The 18691-nt window shown below is 47.2% G+C and overlaps 7 protein-coding genes across 7 annotated transcripts; 4 read left to right on the top strand and 3 right to left on the bottom strand.

Moving 5' to 3' along the window:
- Positions 1 to 879: 879 nt before the first annotated feature.
- VE01_09223 (uncharacterized protein) lies at positions 880 to 1466 on the bottom strand (the record flags this gene model as incomplete). The annotated part of the gene is made up of 2 exons (XM_018278638.1): positions 880 to 1110; positions 1158 to 1466. 2 exons carry the CDS (start codon positions 1464 to 1466, stop codon positions 880 to 882), a joined length of 540 nt encoding a protein of 179 aa, XP_018126876.1.
- Positions 1467 to 3316: 1850 nt separating this feature from the next.
- VE01_09222 (uncharacterized protein) lies at positions 3317 to 4554 on the top strand (the record flags this gene model as incomplete). Its single annotated transcript, XM_018278637.1, has 5 exons — positions 3317 to 3361; positions 3412 to 3748; positions 3812 to 4081; positions 4228 to 4441; positions 4548 to 4554. 5 exons carry the CDS (start codon positions 3317 to 3319, stop codon positions 4552 to 4554), a joined length of 873 nt encoding a protein of 290 aa, XP_018126870.1.
- A 181-nt stretch (positions 4555 to 4735) lies between these two features.
- On the bottom strand, positions 4736 to 5467 carry VE01_09221 (uncharacterized protein; the record flags this gene model as incomplete). The annotated part of the gene is made up of 1 exon (XM_018278636.1): positions 4736 to 5467. One exon carries the CDS (start codon positions 5465 to 5467, stop codon positions 4736 to 4738), a length of 732 nt encoding a protein of 243 aa, XP_018126872.1.
- A 2369-nt stretch (positions 5468 to 7836) lies between these two features.
- Positions 7837 to 8199, bottom strand: VE01_09220 (uncharacterized protein; the record flags this gene model as incomplete). Its single annotated transcript, XM_018278635.1, has 1 exon — positions 7837 to 8199. One exon carries the CDS (start codon positions 8197 to 8199, stop codon positions 7837 to 7839), a length of 363 nt encoding a protein of 120 aa, XP_018126871.1.
- A 644-nt stretch (positions 8200 to 8843) lies between these two features.
- On the top strand, positions 8844 to 9434 carry VE01_09219 (uncharacterized protein; the record flags this gene model as incomplete). Its single annotated transcript, XM_018278634.1, has 1 exon — positions 8844 to 9434. The coding sequence occupies one exon, from the start codon at positions 8844 to 8846 to the stop codon at positions 9432 to 9434; it is 591 nt and encodes a 196-aa protein (XP_018126889.1).
- A 2698-nt stretch (positions 9435 to 12132) lies between these two features.
- On the top strand, positions 12133 to 13980 carry VE01_09218 (uncharacterized protein; the record flags this gene model as incomplete). The annotated part of the gene is made up of 4 exons (XM_018278633.1): positions 12133 to 12375; positions 12428 to 12514; positions 12563 to 12626; positions 12740 to 13980. 4 exons carry the CDS (start codon positions 12133 to 12135, stop codon positions 13978 to 13980), a joined length of 1635 nt encoding a protein of 544 aa, XP_018126890.1.
- A 1070-nt stretch (positions 13981 to 15050) lies between these two features.
- Positions 15051 to 16372, top strand: VE01_09217 (uncharacterized protein; the record flags this gene model as incomplete). Its single annotated transcript, XM_018278632.1, has 4 exons — positions 15051 to 15204; positions 15256 to 15490; positions 15536 to 15791; positions 15839 to 16372. The coding sequence occupies 4 exons, from the start codon at positions 15051 to 15053 to the stop codon at positions 16370 to 16372; spliced, it is 1179 nt and encodes a 392-aa protein (XP_018126857.1).
- Between the last annotated feature and the right edge of the window lie 2319 nt (positions 16373 to 18691).

Genomic DNA, 18691 nt, shown 5'->3' with positions numbered 1-18691 from the left:
GAAAGGGCTAAATGGCGAACTGAGTGCAGGGAGAAGTTAGCCAGTCACATTCGTGAGTGTACTTAGTATATAATAAGCTATGTCTAATTATGTCATTTAGCTAGACTCCCAACTTAGGCTTATAATTCTCCTAACTAATGTCAAGCTCATAACAAAACTAGAGGACTTGTATCAATAGAGTATTTTAACAGCTAGAAAGGCTGTACTGTTTAATAAACAACTAAGCAAGCACTCGACTAGGGCCTATATCGACCTATGTAATAGAGTTAGAGTTCATTTTAAGGCTATGCTCGGAAAAGGTACTGTAGACTATGATCTAGAAATGCGACTCGTTACAACAAGCGCAACTTTTGACGCACTAGAGAAAAGTAGAGAACATCCTTCTAGAGATATAATTACCTTTTAATATAGTGCTAAGGAATGGCGTGAGAAATTTAATGCAGAAGTGGCTATAAGAGAGGCTCTAGAGATCAAGATGATAGGAATTAAAGGAGAGAATGTAGAACTGCTGACTAAGATGAAAGCCCTTTGCGAAGAAGAAGCAACGCAGATCTAAGAACATGAAAAAGCACGGGAGGTTCTACTGATAACATCGCGCATACTTCAAGAACGAGCATTAAAGGCATCTGAAGACTCACAGAGGGTTACACACGCTGCAACTTCCCTAAAGCTAGGAAGCAACCCATGTATGTAGTCTCGTCCGAAATAGATTCCTCGATGGATTCTGATCAAGTAGCTCAAGTAGTAGGACCTGAATGATGCCGCTAGGGAAGTGAGATGTCTTTGTTGGCTCCAAGGTCCCACGGCTTGTTAGTAATAAAATCCAATACGGTCAGGTGCATCCATGTTTTTCATGACTGACTTCCAATCCTCTACAGATTACTGAGTGAAGTCTGTTCTACTCAAAGCGTCTGCCTGAATCTTCCAGACTGGTCTAGCAAGCGTAGTAAACCTATCGCTGAAAGAGTCAATGATTGCCTGTGCATATTTATCATCCTTATCGAGTCTCTGTGCACCTACACCCTGCTCCCCACCAAAGGTTGCATTCCACCAAGCCTTCTTCCAAGCAATGACTGCCACTCTTGCAGATTCTACACTCGGCTGAACATTCTTCGCAATGAGATAGAACGTCGATGCTTCCTTAAGGGTTTGAATACTTCGATGTCGGAAAACTGGGAGAATAGATATAGAAGCTCCATGGTATCCAACGCCTCGATCTTGTGCAATAGTATGACTAATGTCCCTCCATGTCGGATGCGCTGCAACGCTAAAATTAGCTGTGAGCTTGTGAGTCGGCTTGCTTCGGTTCGCTCCCGGTATTTAGGTCGCTTGTGTGTTCGTAAGACTTGGCCATCGCAGATGACGAAATCGAATCTCTGGTTGATGAACGGCCTTTCCAAGCTGAAAGAATCGTGTCCTGGATGTGTGCCAGGGACTTCATCGACGCCAAACTCCTTGGCGAACATCGTGATGTCGTGGTAAAGAACAGATACATGTCAGGTTTCTCTACAACGGGCTCTTTCCGAGATATGAACGAACCTTTTCATTCAGCTCCATATGCACGGCATACACTGACTCTGCCTGGCGAAGGTGCTGGTGGAAGATTGTGATGGGTGAAGGCGTTATAACTGGGCTAGTCTCGATGACTTCAATAGGGCTTTCATCTCGATTACGTGGACTGCACCCTTGTCGATGTCGAAGCTGCGAGAAATAATTAGCTTGGCAAGTCGAGATAAAGAGGATGTTTAACTTACCAGCTTTTCTGGCTCATTTTACTGAAGCAGCGTTCAGGTGAAGGTGGAATCCTAAGGAGTAGGGAACGAAAACATAGAATTTGAACAAGAAACAGGATCTCAGCAACGTGCTGTTTTGATCTTCTCGAAAGAGACGACTCATAATTTGCTCTCAGCTTTGTCCCCATTTGCAAAGAGGTGCACTAGTTAGATGCGATTGTCTCTGTCTCATTTAGGCCATCCAGGGCTGGGATGACCCCAGGTATCTGGATCAGACTCTCGAAGATAATCCAACGCTGTAGAGAAATCACCAGGGGATAATTTAATGCGTCCGCCTTCAATCGGTTCGGTTTGAATCCGTCGTACGGATGCCTCGAGACGGCTGCGGGAGAGTGCATGGGCGCTCCTCCCTGTGCTTGGAGGGGAGGGTGGCAGCTCGATCAGACTCCCAGGGGGTCTGACTTTAGGCGACGGTGACACGCCTCTCATGCCATCCCTTGCAGACATGAAAAACGAGACGATAATGTATATACTTTGTGTGCTCGGAAAGAGTCAATCTGGAGACCGGTTGTGTTGTTATGACGCTTGATACGCGACCGGCAAATTCCGCGTCACACTCTTGGAGTGGAAAGCCTGGCGGTTTCTTGGCCAATCGGCAAACATCTTTCACTTGCACCGGTCCTCTCGAAACAATATAGCAGCATCATTTACAACGGTAACATATGTTGATATAGGAGAATCTTTGAAATTATTACTATCTTTCGTCTCAACGACTTGTTCACTGCGCGGTCAAAACCAGCACACGATACGACATCTATGGACACTAAAGATGATGACCCCATTCCACATTTTAACGCTAAAGTTGTGCCTTTTTCTAAACTCCATCTATTTTCGGGGTACGTACCCCTGTCGCGGCCCCGTTCGCTTTTGGGACCCAGGTCTGTGAGTGTGTGTTTATGCGTAGCGGCGCATATAAACACTCTCTTCTGGTCCAACACTTCAAAACTTCTGATTCTTTTCATCCACGATATCAACGTCGCTTTGAATCTACATCCTTTACGGATGCGCCTTCACGATGGATCACCGACCATTGTACACCGTCACCCAATTTCGGACCCATTATGGGACGAAAAAGTCCGATATAACGGTGATGTGTAACGGCACATGTTTTCACGTTACCTAGTTGAACAGAAAACTTCCAGGAAGCACCTAATATCAAGGACCAGTATCTCCAATACCTGGACGCTTTGGAGGCTGATGATCTCAACGTTACTGTGGAGGACTTGTACGATTAGTCTTTAGACCCTCTTTCACCTGTGTTCCGACGGATTGACTCGAATCCGACGAACGAACAGACATTTACCCTTCACGATTACTTCAATCCAGTCACGTTGAAGTATAAGCTCCACGTTGCTGATGGGATATTGGCTGCGAGCCCAGATGACGATAATAATGCGAGGCCGCGTCATCAAGGGGTGGACCTGGCTCCCTCCGATCTCTCTTTCTCATGGCCACCATTTCGTCCATCAGAGATATCGATATGCAATAAGGATCCAAAGGACGCGCTCACCCAATTTCCTAGAATGGTGCTTGCAAATAACGAGACTATCTGCTACTTCAAAGCGGATGTTAGCGAGAAGCTCTTCATGAACTCAACGCCAATCTACGTATTGATCAGTTAAATGTGGAGGATGGTTTACGTGTTCCACGTATTTTGGGCCTTGTCCAAGGGGAAGACGGCTCTTCTTACATGGGATTACTGCTCTCGTATATCGACTGTGATGGCAGGACGCTGGAAGGCGCCGTCCGTGCTGACACCCCGAAGCACTTGCGACAGCGCTGGGCGGATCAAGTCATTAGCACTTTGAAGCATCTTCATGAAGCTGGCATTGTGTGGGGAGATGCAAAGGCAGCAAACGTTTTGGTTGACAGAAACATGGATGCATGGATCATTGACTTTGGAGGTGGTTTCACAGAAGGCTGGTTTGATAGGGAGAAAGCAGGGACTGTTGAAGGTGACATTCAAGGATTGGGGAGGATAGTAGATTATATTTTTGGCAGAACTAAACACTAATTAGAGCGAAGCTCTGGACAAATGTTGATTGGTCGACTCAAAAAGTGCCAGAAGGTTATTGCTAACTGTTTGGAATTTGTTAAGCTCATTTTTCAATCCTTCAAACTCGTCTTTGAACCCCTCAGACTTCTCGGACTGTTCAAGCTCCTTTTCAAGATCGAGAGGTGGAAGGCATCCGATAGTCCTCAAAAGCGACATGCTAGACTGGCGGGCGCGATTGGCGGGGTCGGCTGGACTCATAACCTCATTCCATTCTATCAATCTTTTCGCGAAGGTATGTGGTCCGTTAGTAGGTGGTGCCGAAATTGGATAGTACGAACGTTGAAGGACATTCCTACAGTTCACTCTCGCCACGAGCGGATAACCTGGGGTAGTTACTTACCCCGCATTACTCATGCCATACAAACTGGCTGACGACAGCCATTCGCCCAGGATACAGCCCAGCGACACTTCGTCACTTCGTCAGCGGACTGGGGTTGCTACAGAACCATCTTAAAGCTCTTAATCCCTTCCCCGTTCAACCTCTGATGTCCCACGGCTGCCGCGATATTAATAAGGGCATGGAAGTTTCGAAAATGAACCTGAACGAAGATTCCCTCCTCACCCAATCAGGCGCCTGCGATATCCCTCCTAGGTTCTTAGCGCGCGCGTTGTTAATTCCATCCCAGAAGCCCTGTATAATCACCACCTCCCTTCAACTGTCCAGTCCCCCTAACTCATATAACCGTATCGCTATGCAGATATTGACATGTTGCTCTTCCCGCTTGAAAAGGAGACTGCCAGGGTCAATCACAAGCAGGGGAGAGATCAAAAGACTGATTTCAATTCGTTCCCTAGAATACATTGTGGTGATCTGATCTGTAACTAGTAAAAGTACACTAAATCTTGATAAACAACCAGAAAGAAAAATCGCAACAAGCACGAAAGCCTATGAACTGCAGACAGTCTGAGCAGTGAGGGAGTTGTTGATCAAAGTAACAGCTCCATTGAGTGCACAGAGAGTACCTTTATTACTCGCAGCATTGGTCAGACCAATAGAAGTATGCGCCAGAATATTTCCGGTCATTGCACTTGACTCTCCAATAGTAGCAGATGAGCCAACAATAAAATAAACATTGCAAGCTTGTGCGCCGTTGATCAACACGACCTTGGAGCTACCGGCAGTTGTTAAGGTTGTGTCGATGAGGAAGATGAATTGCCCCATGGTGTTCTTAGCTCCGTTAAGTGTCAGAGTGGCCGAATTAGTGGCTGCCGCCGTGGGGAATTTGTAGACGCCTGGAGCCAATGCTAAGCCTGCGAGGTCCGATGATGGGAGAGCTGTAGCGGTAGAGGCAAGACCTCTAGCATTGTTGTATGCGGAAAGACAAGCGGCTTCTGCGGCGCAAGCTGCTTTCCCACCCGCTGATGTGGTTCCGGTACACACTCCAGGGAGGAAGCCGGTGATTGATGTTCCAGGGCAGGTTCCGCAGTCGCCGGTGATGCGAGTGTTGCCTGTGCTAGTGAGAGTCGTGGCTGCGATTGCTCCGTATGTTTTGGCAGCTCCCAGGGCAATGGGGGAACCGCGCTCGACTATGGAAGGGTGGGCTAGGATGGGGCTGAATTGTGTGATGGCGAGAGCAAAAAGGGCGAGCCTGCCATTGCTGAAAATGGTACACTTCATACTAGGAAATGGCTTTGAAGTGTTGGTGATGATAGGTGGATGTGGATGGAAGAAGAAGACCGATGAGGAAGAGCAATTGTGATCGTAAAGTGAGAATGGCTTGAGGTAGACTGCTGTAGATAACTTGAATTTCATTAAAGGGACAAATCTATATATACCAAATTGCTAAAAAAAATATCTCGATACCATAAATCAATTCTCCATCTTTGAAAATTATCAAAATGTAATGGGCATTGCTCTGACCCTGATAATCAGAGGACCACGTCGCTACTCCACCCCGCCTTGCAGATGATGATTTCCCGCTAGGGACGGCCGCATCCGAGTATATGCACGGTTAACGCCTCCAATCCACCCAGAGACGATATTGTTCCACACTAGGGCGTGTTGAGCTACATGAAAGCTTTTTTTCGGTGATCAGCTTCGATATAACCATACTCACGACCTGCGTTGGGCTTTCGTTCTGCCTCGGCCAGCACATATTGATGGGAGTGATATTCTGAGACATACATGAATATGACGCATCATTATGGTAAATGGACGGTGATGGTGAGCATCTCCAAATAACCTGCTTCGGAATTATATTATTACCAGTGCGGAGGTGAAGATGATAACCCACAAAGCACATTGACTCGTCACAACAGCCTTGAAGGCATTTACGTATGTTTGCGTTACCAACATATTGTCCATGTTAAAACGTCTTTTCTCTACTGGCAGCCTTACTACGGTTTCGAGGGAGCGGTTTGGATAGTATTGCCGTAATTGTCACGACTTTTCGAATTTGTGTAGAGGTAAGGAAGGAGTAGTTGTGAGGTAGTAGCAGGAAGTTGTGAATGCGCCCGAGTTTCATGAAGTCTCGCATTGTTATGTCCCAAGGCACCACTAGATAATGCAGATCATCCCGTTGTCACAAACACTAGACCCACTGTACTGCAGGGGGTCAAGATAGACCGCTCCTTTACCTGGTAGACTTGAGTTGGTATATGTCCAGGGTGGAAAGGCTTAAAATGCTTTGACGATCGATAATAGTTTAAGCCGCAGAAACCAAGCCGCCTAAGCCATCCGGGTGGCAACAATCCATGCACGAAAGCAGGCAGTTGCGGACGGGCTGGATGTATTTCGCGATTCATTCAATTATCTGTGCGCATCGCCTCCTTTCGACATTAACCAGGACGGATTACGATTTGTGTCGGCGATACTAGGATATCTCTGCGTTGACAAAATACAGCGGTATTTCGACCCCACCATAATCGAAGGCACTTATGGTCATAAAGACTCAAGGCAGTATCCGGAACGGAGGAAAGGCTGTTGCAAGAAGCAACGGAGAAGGGAGTGTAGTACACGGCATGGGGAAAAAAGTAGACAGATTGTCCTTGAAATTGAAACTGTAATAGTCCAGTTACTATGCTTCATTCCGCGTATTCCTGCAGCACCTCCACAGAAACCTGCTGAAACTTAATGGAGGTTGAAAGCAGGTTGATCGGCTCTTCGGTTGGTGTGGATGTTATTGAAATGGGACGTTGCAGCAATAGAATATATCTGTGAGCGAGGGTTGAAACATCTTATGTAGAGGCGAGTAGCATTTGTCAAGCTGAGCTCAAGAGGCGGAAGGTAGTGGTTGTCACCCATCAATGTGATATGTCCCTCCCCCGTATCACGAAATCCTCAAGAGCGCGTTGAGCAGTGATGATCTGATTATTTCAAATGCTGTAGTAGGAAACCCTTACAAGATGTCCTCTTATCTCCAACCTCCCTTCCAGAGCCTCCCAGGCGAGCTCGGCTGTCGCGTTAAGGCGCATATCAACCGAATCTTGGCAGACCAACATTCGTCCGCCGGTTAAATAAGAAGTTCTCGAAAGCCGCAATTGGAACAAATGTTGAACACAGCTCCTACAGAAGACAGTATCTCGACAGTTGTGCAATGCAAGCCCCTTAGCCGAGATAGGGAGTGTGAAGTATGGATAAGGATGGGCGGGACGGTGGAGAGTAAGACTGGTCGAGCTGTAGCCAAGATGATTTCTATGATAATTTTAGACTCTGGTAGTTCGGTGTCTGTCTCAAATGGGTCTGTCGAGACATGAGATAGGTGGGGAGGTCTAGAGTTCGTAGGCAGCTGTAGTGTGCAATTCACTGTGCTTGCTCAAACTCTTGAATGGCCCGGCTTCTTAAGTTTCGTTTATATGTGTCTTTGGTGCGGAAATAGCTAGCTATCAATGGTGAACTCAATTTATTGCTCCAAAGTACCATCACGAACAGATGAATATCCTATAGCAAAGGTTGCTTACTTATAAAATCGAGACGCTTTACAGTATGGATCACTGACAAAATGGCAGCGCTCTTGTAGATTTTAAAGCCCATTAAGTTATTCGGCATTAGATATATTTCACAGGTGAACCATCAGTAGCAATATCTGATATGGTTGCAACGGGCTCCCCTTCAGCCGTTCCTTTCATAACACGGCCAAGAGGAACTGGTAGCTCCTCCAGATAGCAGACTTCTTTAGTCTTCGAATCAGAGATACGAACTTGTTGTAGTCGTCGGTCTCCTTTCGAATCATCAATTGTGAGACAGCTCATGCCTCGATCGCAATCACCAGTCTCCAAGCTTCGTTCAATAGCTACCCCAGTCTCAGGGTCCCAATAATAACCCTCTTTTGCCCACCTCCATATTAAGTAGAATCTTAGCTCTTTGTCCTTTGGCTTGACGATCTTCCACTCGCTTTCCATCACTTTCATGCCTGCTTTTTCGTACATATTATCCTTGCAAAAAATCCTCCAAGCATCGCTGGCATATAGCCCTACACCTTTAAGGTGCGGGACTTCTGATCAGCTTGTATGGATCCCCCCCACATCTTCTTTCTTATCTTCCCTGCTTAAGGAAGATCTATGAGCCATTTTTTGGGTAATTCGATGAGCCACCACGCACGACGCAGAAGTCTGAGGTCCCTAAAGTACATTTTGATTTCGTCGTAGCTGGCATTCGCAAGTATTTCTGGCTTGGGGTATTCCTTTGCTTGTAATTGTTCGACTTCACATCAACGTCAACCGCCTCGCCCATTGAATAAGGCTTCGATCATCTGTCTTAGGGCAGATCCATCTAATTAAATTTTTCTCCTAGTCAAAGCAATAACCCTCCTCCCAAATCTTCCCAGAAGCGATGGACACGAAACTCCACCGACCCCGAAGCAGCCGCCGGAGATCCGCCTAACCCAAGAGGAAAGGATGGCAGAGGACGGGCGAAGACTACAACGCCGGCTCGAGCAAGATGCCGCAATCACAATTCTCCTACAGCCGTCCCCGCCAATACATATGAGACGAGCACATTGCCGGGCAAAGAATGTTTCATCACAAATGCGTTGCCAAGAGGAGATAGCCTGATCATGGCTGATTACCGAATTGCCCTTGTGAGCCATAACCTCGAGTATTTCCACATATCGTGCCTAGAGAATATGATCGATCTTCCATTGCTAGCGCCGTCTCAATTTAAGCTCGACAAGGGTGGTTATCGGTGGAATAGCGGCCGGCCTTGGACATGGGGCCTGATGTTGCGGAAATGGTTCCAGCATAGCGGGTGCGTCGACCTCGCCAGGATTGCAGAATACATTGACGCGTACGACAGGTTCAAGGCAGAGCTCAAAGCTTTTAGTACACCTCATACCAAATGGCAGCTAACTCACTTAAACCAGTGTACTGCCGATAGAGGATCTTGCGGCTGTCCGCCCGAGCCGGAAGGGCCAGGATCACCGCCAACGCTGGAGGACTACAAAACGGGAGACACCAAGGCATGCTCCATCAGTGAGGTCCTTAAACATCCATATGTGGGAATACTATCCACGAAGATCGTTATCCACGGTCCCCTGTGTCCTAGCTTCTTGGTGGTCCCAGAGCAGGAATCAAAGGAGGCTGAGCCTGATAACGACGATGGCTCGCACCTCCGGCTGAGGTCCGTAAGCGATACCCCTCGCGAATGACGACGAGAAAAGTAGAATGTTGCTTTTCTCGTCGTCATTCGCGAGGGGTACAGCGCCCGCAGGTGACGACGTATAAGCAATGAGCCCACCTCCAGGCTTTCGGTGGCGTACATTTTAACCTGAAGCTCAGACTCGCAAGCTTATCTCAGAGCGTCCGCCGCTAGTCCTCTCGGTGGTTTAGTCTCCCGAAGTCTGCTTGGTTCTCGATCAAGTAACAGATATCAACATGCGAAGCAGGCTATCCTAGCCCCTAGAGCTAGAGTGCCATAGCTGAGCAGGGTTTATATGGTATGTATCTTCCGATAAGCAAGTAATTATCACATACGACCATAGACTCAACAGAACTGGGCATCCCGTCCGCTCTGCCATTCAGTGGGTTAATACTCTTAATCGTGCCAATAGGCATAGCGTGGAATTGCCAGGGCCGAAATGTATGGCCTTCTTGTGACCGCCATCTTTCATGCTGATGCTCAGGTTCTCAATATTGAGTTACGGAATGCAATAAAAGTGATAAAATCCGAGAGTCAAATGATCATGCGAAGACTCATAAAAAATAGCGTCTGGTGTGATTCGGTAAAATCGTGGGAAGAGGAGGGAGGGAGCGTATATGATCTGGTGGGGGGAGGTTAAATATGGACCTTAGCGGATTTAGGTAGATGGTGGTGCGTATCAGTAACAAGCGTCGTAATTTGTACTCTGAGATTGACAAGGGTCAACCAGCAAGGGTACGTCGGTGCTGTTCAGTAAGTAGTAAGTTATGAGTTCTCCTAGTCAAGAGCGAACAATCCAGCTCAGCAAGGTCTAACAGCGCCGAAGATTTAACAATCCGAAGCTTGGTAGACTTGGTATTCGTGCTCTCTGAAACAATAGTTGAGTGTGCTGATGTGCCGAGCCTTGTCTGCGCGTCAGGGACAGCTGTGGTTGCACCGCGGCGCGTGGTGGCGCTCTCGTAGTAGCAATGGGGATGGTGATGGCCAGACTTGTGCTCCCCCCACATGGTTCGGGACTTTAGAGGGGCAAAGATAGTGATACTCGAGTACAGCATATCCGTCTCCCTTCTCTCCGCCTCCCAATTCCCATTATGCCGGCGCAGCCAATCTCGCGCGCCCATACATGTCTCGGAGCTATACGACGTCCGATATCCGAGTAACGTACCAACACCAAGGGAAGGGATCGCGTCGCGTGCAGGGCGGACAGTATGCGAAGACGGAGGCGTAGCACAGAGTCCTGCTGAGGAGAGTAATGATTGTTAGTCCAACAGCTACAATGTGAATACTTTGTTCGTATGCTCAGAGGAGCTTTGATAGGTGGTGTGCCGTATTTGAGGGAAAGAAAAGATGAGGAACCTGATGTGAGAGGACCCTGTCTCGGATGATCGCTCTATATCGAGACTAGCGACGGCAAAGTGGCGTGTAGTGGCGTGTAGAGCCCACAAAGCATTTGACAACGAGCTATGTCTCACCTCGAGATCGTTCAATATCATGCCCATGAACGAAATTCGCATAAAACCAATAGACTTATTTGCTGCACCAGCTAAACCGAAATTATTTCACCGGTCAAGCTGCCGATCAGGCAAATGCTGTTACACCAATTGCTTATTATCTTTGATTTGCTTGAAGGAGTGTGCGACATATCGCGTAGAAATCAGGTCGGGACCTCTGTTGAATTCTCACCCCGTGCCCTTCACGAAACCAGCGACGCAGCCAAGCGGAAAAAGAGAATATAGCGGTGGTTTTCTTCTCTCGTATCCGTTTCGTTGACAAGATCTGGGGAACGCAAATTGATATTGCAGTGGCGGTATAGTTCATGTATTCGTTGATGTGTTTCATGGGAAGCGCGGATCGCATTCCGAGCAAGGATCAAGACAGTTCAAATCGGCGGCACTTGCAGAAGTAAGCACCCAAGGCAATGCATTGAACGAGTTGAACACTCATGGGTATGGTACTTACCTATATGGAGTTAACTCCGCCCGCAGGGACTCATAGTGTCTTTTTCAATTAGCGGATTTCATACTCCTGAATCGGGGTATTGCCTTGTCTCTCTTTGATACAGGGCAGTGGATCGTTTCTGCACTGGGCTCCAAGCCCCGCATTATTGTCTCTCAGAAATCGATAACCACAGATCAACCAAGCAGATGCCAGATGCAGAAGTGTCAACAGGGATCTGGTCCATGTATGTTATGCAGGAGACGACAAAGCTTGGGAATCTCCCAACAGGGTAGGGCATCTGCCGATTGTCGTACGATCCTCACATGGGCCAGAACCTGGGAGAACAATTAGTCTAGGTTGTCTGGTCCTAAAGAAGAATGAAGATGCCAAGCTACGAATATGAGGCTAGCCGATGTGCACAGTGCTGCCTCATTTGCGATATTTGAAGGAAGGGCCATGCACCACTCGGCCTGCAAGGCGATCTATTCTCACTGCATGCAACGGCGACCATTATTGCCTTCCAATTGCACGTCGTCAGCCTCGGAGCTTCAAGAGAGACAGATGGAGTATATACACGTAGGGAATACTCGCCCCTGGAATATAAAGTACTTGTTCAACAATTCAAACTTTCCATATCGAAGAGCAGATGCACATCACTGTCGAACTGTTGTTTGGTTCCTTTCGTCGCTCACGTCGCCAGTGATCATCTGTTGCCTTGGCCTTCCTTCGTGCTCTAGAATAAGTGAATAGACTCCAGTCTCTCGCGGGAGATGTTTCAGCCGCAAGCGATCCCTTTCTCGTCCCTTGCTTATGCCGCGTCAGTATCAGGCAATAGCCTACCCAGCGACTATAATTTCCAGGCTGCGACGTTGAATCTAGGATTAAATTTTACTGATCTTGGCTCCTTCGGGAGTCAGATACAGCGCTACAACAGCACCTTGGATAACCCACCAACCGCGGACGATATGGCCACCCTAGAGGCGCCGGCGAGAGGGTATCAACCAGACTTGAAAGTAAGGCTGCAGCTATTCGCTTTGGCGTGGAGTTGTGCTAATTGAATTACAGGGACCTTTGGTGGGGGGGGAGAAGAGCACTCACGATATCAGAGACGAACACGCAAAGGCCGATCCAGGCTATATGGCCAAAGCTTCAGTAGGCCGTCCCAGCTGTACATAAAAATCACTACTGACTACTTAGCAGCAGTTATGTCAGACCTACAGTCACTATCGACCGTTGCTCGACGATGCCAACTGTCGATGGCGATGTCCGTATTCTCAAACCTACATCAACCTGCTTTTCTCCATTTTAGAATCGTAGCTTTTGATATTGGGCCCGGTAAACTCAGATGATGGTAGGACCACGCGCTAACTGCTTTAGCTATGAACTTCCCCTACCTCGGGACTTTCCACAATCTTGGGAGCAAGGACCGGATAGACGAAGAGTATGGGAGCATGAACCTAACAGGCTCTATTGAAATGTGGTGCGACCATCGGAAATGGATCTTTGAGGATATTAGGGGTGAAGTAATCAACCTATTGACGGATCTCGCTGCCATACACGTGGGGCCACAATCAGATGCAAACTCACTGATCCTTCGGCGCTTCAACGACGAGGAGGTTTCTAGCGCCATAATGTACTACTTCAGACTTTTTGCCAGTGCTTTTTTGAAGGCTATCTCTGTCACTAACCAAGGCTTCATTCCAGACGGGGTCGGCAACTTCTGCAAGGACATGCTAGAGCCTCTGAACATAGAGGTTGAGAATCTAGGGGTGACCATTTTGATTGACGTCCTCATGAATCCAATGAGTATCGCCGTCGAGATTGTCTACCAGGACAGGAGTGGCACACACGTTAATAGTCATCTTATCCGGGCCGAGGATGATAATGGCATTCCAATCAACCCTGCTGGACCCACCGTTCACTTTCTTTACCAACCTGGCCACTATGACATCTTATGCAAGTATACCAACGCTTCCCAATCTCTACGACAGCATCAGATCATCGATAGCGCGTCCGCTGCTAGTAATATCCGGTTTAACCGTGGTGGCGTCTTCAATCGTGCTATGGATCCATCGCCGATACCCAACTTGAACTCGTTTTACCTGCCCGGTACAGTGAACATACCTGGCCTGTCTCTGGCAGCTCTGAGTAATCATGGCTTTCCCTCGACATATACCCCCCTCGGCGACTACGAGCCTATCTTGACACCCACCTATCCATTCGATACATCAGTGTCGACACCAAACATGCAGTATGTCCCACCTATATCAGCGGTATCTCCCCACGACTCTGGCACGCCAATCGTCCCGGCTGCTGCTCCTTCAGTCCATAGCGCACCATCACAACCACAACGCACTCGCAATCTTCATGTTGAAGTTCCTCTGTCTAGTTTGGGCAACCAGTTTCGGCACTCCAAGTACGAGTACGAGAGCGACTGGAACGACCCATCGGCACCGATCTTCCAGACAAGCATGTTCAAAAATAGTCACTATAATACTGCACATTACAGTAACCCTAATTTCCAGCCGGAAGAATGGAGTCCGGATGACGAGGAGACGAGCCATGCATCGAGGAGATTTGACGAATCACAAGTCGACGTCCACGTGACACTAAAGTAATCGAAGCGCCTATAGTGGGCTTTCATTACTTATGGGGAATCAAAACGTCCACACCCTATGTGTCACGCACATCTCAAGTCCCCATCAGATTTTAGAGCTCATTTTGAAGATGTGCATTGTATTGGAGAACCGCGTTCAAACTGTGTGTCTAGAAAACGGAAGAGCGAAGACGATGAGGAAAATATGCAAGACACGAAGGGCGAGGCTTTACTATGTGAGCAAAAAGGCAAAGAATGAGGATGAGAAGGTGGAGGGGAGAAATAAGGGATCTATGACGTCATAAGATAGATAATACTATTGTCGTTTTCAAATTGCGATTTAAACTGTGGCTCAAATTGCGGGTGCGGCTGCCAATTGTGGCTAACAATGTTGTGAGGGAAACCATTGACGATGTTGGCGTTGTAGTTGGCGTTTTACAAATCGTCGTCACTCTGAAACTAAGATTACGTCTCAGTTGCGGATTCAATTGTGGCTCAAATCCCACGTGCGGTTGCCCTCTATGCCCGTGAGTAACAGTGTTAATAAGTTGACGGAAATAATGGCTCACAATTTGAAAGAGTAGCGATCTGCTGGCCACCACCCGGTGATACCAGATGTTGACCACACACCTCAATTTTCTGCTGCAAGGTGCCACCACGTGTAAGTAAACCACTAAGACCACGTAAATATAACATCGTGCTATAGCGGTATTGAAATATGTAATTAAAATAAATTGCCCTCAAACTAGCAACTAGGAGAGGGCCAAATGGCGAACTAAGTGCAGGGAGAAGTTAGCCAATCACATTCGTGAGTGTAATTAGTATATAATAAGCCATAACGTAACGTATTTCACATGCGAGTTTCCTCGACGGAGTGTCTTGGTAATGCACTGAATTATAGGTATGCAACCTGTGCGTCTGGGAATGCGGATGTAGAGGCAGACTGACCTTAGGCCCTCACAGATCTACGCCAGCTCACGAGTCACGACAATATTGATGCGGTTCATTGTTGCCTCCATAGTAAAATATTGAGAAAATCCTTGAAACTATACTGTATACATTCAATCCAGTGCATTCAAGCCGTATCTGAGAATGGATATCGAGCAGCGTCCAGTTGCTGAGAAACACTTTCTCAATACCACTGTACACAAAATCTCGTGGAGCGGATTGACTGTCGCCATCAAGGATCGCAGGACCGGACAAACCAGAAATATTCTTGATAATGTAGAAGGTCTTGTAAATTCTGGTATGCATCGCCCTGATGTCCATATGCACCCACGAACTGACCCATCTTTAGGTGATTGCTGCGCCGTCATGGGGCCATCGGGTTGTGGCAAGACAACGCTCTTGAATGCTCTTGCTAGGCGACCTATTAATGCTACTGTTGACGGCCGAGTCTGTATCAACAGTACACAACTACCAGATGCTGCGTTCCGTCATGTCACGTCATTTGTGGAGGACCATGATACCTTTATTGGGTCATTGACTGTTCGTGAAACACTGCAATTCGCCTCAAAGCTGGCAGGCATAACGTGAGTAAGCTCTCGATGACCATGAAATATACTTATGGCGAATAGATCTTTCAGACATGAATCTCAAGCCCGCATCGATACACTTCTCAAATCCTTTGGTCTTGTTGACCAAGCCAGTGCGCTTGTTGAGAAGGGGATTTCAAAAGGCCAGAAGCGACGGCTGGCAGTTGCTGAACGGCTCGTCACTGGTCCAAAGATTCTTTTCCTCGATGAGCCCACCAGCGGGCTCGACTCAGTGCCAGTTTTCACATTATCAGCTACCTACGCGACCTTGCAAAGCGCAACAATCTCATCATTATCTGTTCTATTCACCAACCGTCCACGTCAACGTTTAATCTTTTCAACAAGTTGCTACTACTATCGGCGGGGAAAACACAGTACTTTGGCGCTAGGAGCGCTGTGATTGACTACTGCGAGGGCATCGGTGTAACAATCCCTCAACGAGTCAATCCTGCAGATTTTCTGCTTGAGTTAGTCAATATTGACTTTTCACAAGACATAACCGCAGCTTCTCAACGCATTGCGGACCTGCAGTCTCTCTGGCAAGCATCTAACAGCGCTCAGCTTCTTTGCGAGTCAATACTGGCTACTGATCGTTCGTCCGAGGGTTTGAGCATCCAAGCCGACGACAAGCCCGGTATAGGCGGCCAGCTGATGACCTTGTTGCAGCGAAGCTTTCTCAAGGCATACCGCGATATCATGGCATACACGTTTCGGCTCGTCATGTATATGGGCTTGGCTATCCTGATGGGAACACTCTGGCTGCAGTTGGACCGCAACCAAGACTCCATCCAGCTTCTGATTAACGCGCTCCTTGTTAGCTGCGGATTCATGGCGTTCATGGCAGTGACATACGTCCCCGCTTTCATTGAAGACCACTAACAGTACATCCATGAGCAACGCAACGGTTTATACGGGGCCACCCTGTTTTCAGTGTCCAATTTCTTGGTTGGCATGCCGCACCTGTTTCTCTTCTCCATCATGTTTTCCATCATCTTCTATTGGCTCTCTAACTGTCAAAATTCATTAACGGCCTTCCTTACCTGGGTCACTTGGCTTTTTTTCGACTGACTAGCCGCCGAAGCCGTGGTGGTTCTTGCTATCTCGATTGTTCCGAATTTGGTTGGTGCTCTTGTACTAGTTGCGTTCATTAACGTTTTGTGGTTTGCGACTGCAGGCGCCTTGGTGCCGCCTGAGAAACTGAATTCATTCTACAAGTATGGGTTTTATTACTGGAACTTCCAGAACTACGTCTTCCAGGGCATGATGGTCACCCAGTTCGACGGAGAGACATACGACTGTGGCAGTGGATGTCACTGTAGATATGACCCAATACCGACAAGCCAGTGTCATATTGCCGGGGAAACTGTTTTGAATCAGTTTGGGTATAAGACGGAAAATCAGAAGCAGAATATCGGAATTGTGATTGTAATCATACTGGGACATAGACTGGCATCCTGGGCCATACTCAAACTCAAGCATTGAGACATTATATGATAGACTGATTACAGAAGAAAGTAAATTCTCAAAGTGTGTCCCAATAACGGCATAGGACCGCTGTCAGATTACATTAACAATCAAATATATCAGTCAATCCAATCAATTCAAATCAGACTCGGTATTTTTAACAGATTAATCAATTCAGACTCGAGCCTCAAAAGATCTGATTGATCTGACAGCAGCGCTGTAACTGCATGGAATGGACCCTGTAACATCTAATCCTTTTATGTTCCAGTTCGTCAACGGAGCTTAAAAAACCCCCGGAATCATTCGCCACCTCACAATGCGACAATACTCGTCCCACGTCCCCCGTACTTTTCTCTGCATCTCGCCTCATCACGTAGACACCGATGTATGTACCTATCCTGGATACACCTGACCGTCTTTGCTTCCCCAGCGGTATCATTCAGGTCCTACTACTTCGGCTGTTTGATCAGAATGCATTGAGGAATATATTTCGGACGAAACTACATACATGGGTTGCTTCCCAGCTTTAGGGAAGTTGCGGCGTGTGTAACCCTCTATGAGTCTTCAGATGCCTTTAATGCTCGTTCTTAAAGTATGCGCGATGTTATCAGCAGAACCTCCCGTGCTTTTTTATGTTCTTGGATCCACGTTGCTTCTTCTTCGCGAAGGGCTTTCATCTCAGTCAGCAGTTCCGCATTCTCTCCTTTAATTCCTATCATCTCGATCTCTAGAGCCTCTCTTATAGCCACTTCTGCATTAAATTTCTCACGCTATTCTTTAGCGTTAAGTTGAAAGGTAATTATATCGCTAGAAGGATGTTCTCTGCTCTTCTCTAGTACGTTAGAAGCTGTGCTTGTTGTAACGAGTCGCGTTTCTTGTTTATAGTATGCAGCGCCTTCTGCTAGCACAGCCTTAAAATGTACTCCTACTCTACTACATAGGTCGATATAGGCCCTAGTCGAGTGCTTGCTTAGTTGTTTATTAAACAATAGAGCCCTTACAGGTGTTAAAATACTCTATTAATACAGGTCCTCTAGTTTTGTTATGAGCTTGACACTAATTAAGAGAATAGAAAGCCTAAGTTAGGAGTCTGGCTAAATGACACAATTAGACATGGCTTATTATGTACCGAGTACACTTACGAATGTGACTGGCTAACTTCTCCCTGCACTCAGTTCGCCATTTGGCCCTTTCCTAGTTGCTAGTTCGAGGGCAGTTCATTATAAACTAATTACATATTTCACTGCTGCCATAGCGCTACGTTATATTTATGTGGCCATAGTGGCTTGCTTACGCGTGGTGGCACTGCACCATAAAATTGAGGTGTGTGGTCAACATCTGGTATCACCAGGTGGTGACCAGCAGAAAATTGAGGGCCGTGTTCACCGGTATCATCGGGTAGTAGCCAGCAGATCGCTGTTCGTCTTTGCTCATTCCCTACCTCTCACCTTGGGCTATTTGATATGTACCAATTAGTATTTCGTGTCCTCCAGCTCGTGCAAATATGAAGCAGTTTTATTATTTTTCAGTAAATCGCCATTTTGAAGAGCCCTGCCCATCCTTCAGTTTCAAATTCGTCAACTATTTCTACGAAAGGAGCTTTCCTGAGAGCTCCATTAACTTCCGCCTAACCTAGATCCACTGATAGTCCGATAGGCCCTCAGCTGATGATCTGCCCACCATCATATCTGACTGCGTTCGCCTTCACAGGCCGGCCCAAGGTTGCTGACGCTA

The sequence above is a fragment of the Pseudogymnoascus verrucosus genome, assembly GCF_001662655.1.
Source record: "Pseudogymnoascus verrucosus strain UAMH 10579 unplaced genomic scaffold scaffold_52, whole genome shotgun sequence".
In the NCBI taxonomy this organism is placed as follows: domain Eukaryota; kingdom Fungi; phylum Ascomycota; class Leotiomycetes; order Thelebolales; family Thelebolaceae; genus Pseudogymnoascus; species Pseudogymnoascus verrucosus.
Note: the sequence above shows the minus strand (reverse complement) of the source record. Positions and strands in the feature narration are given on the sequence as shown.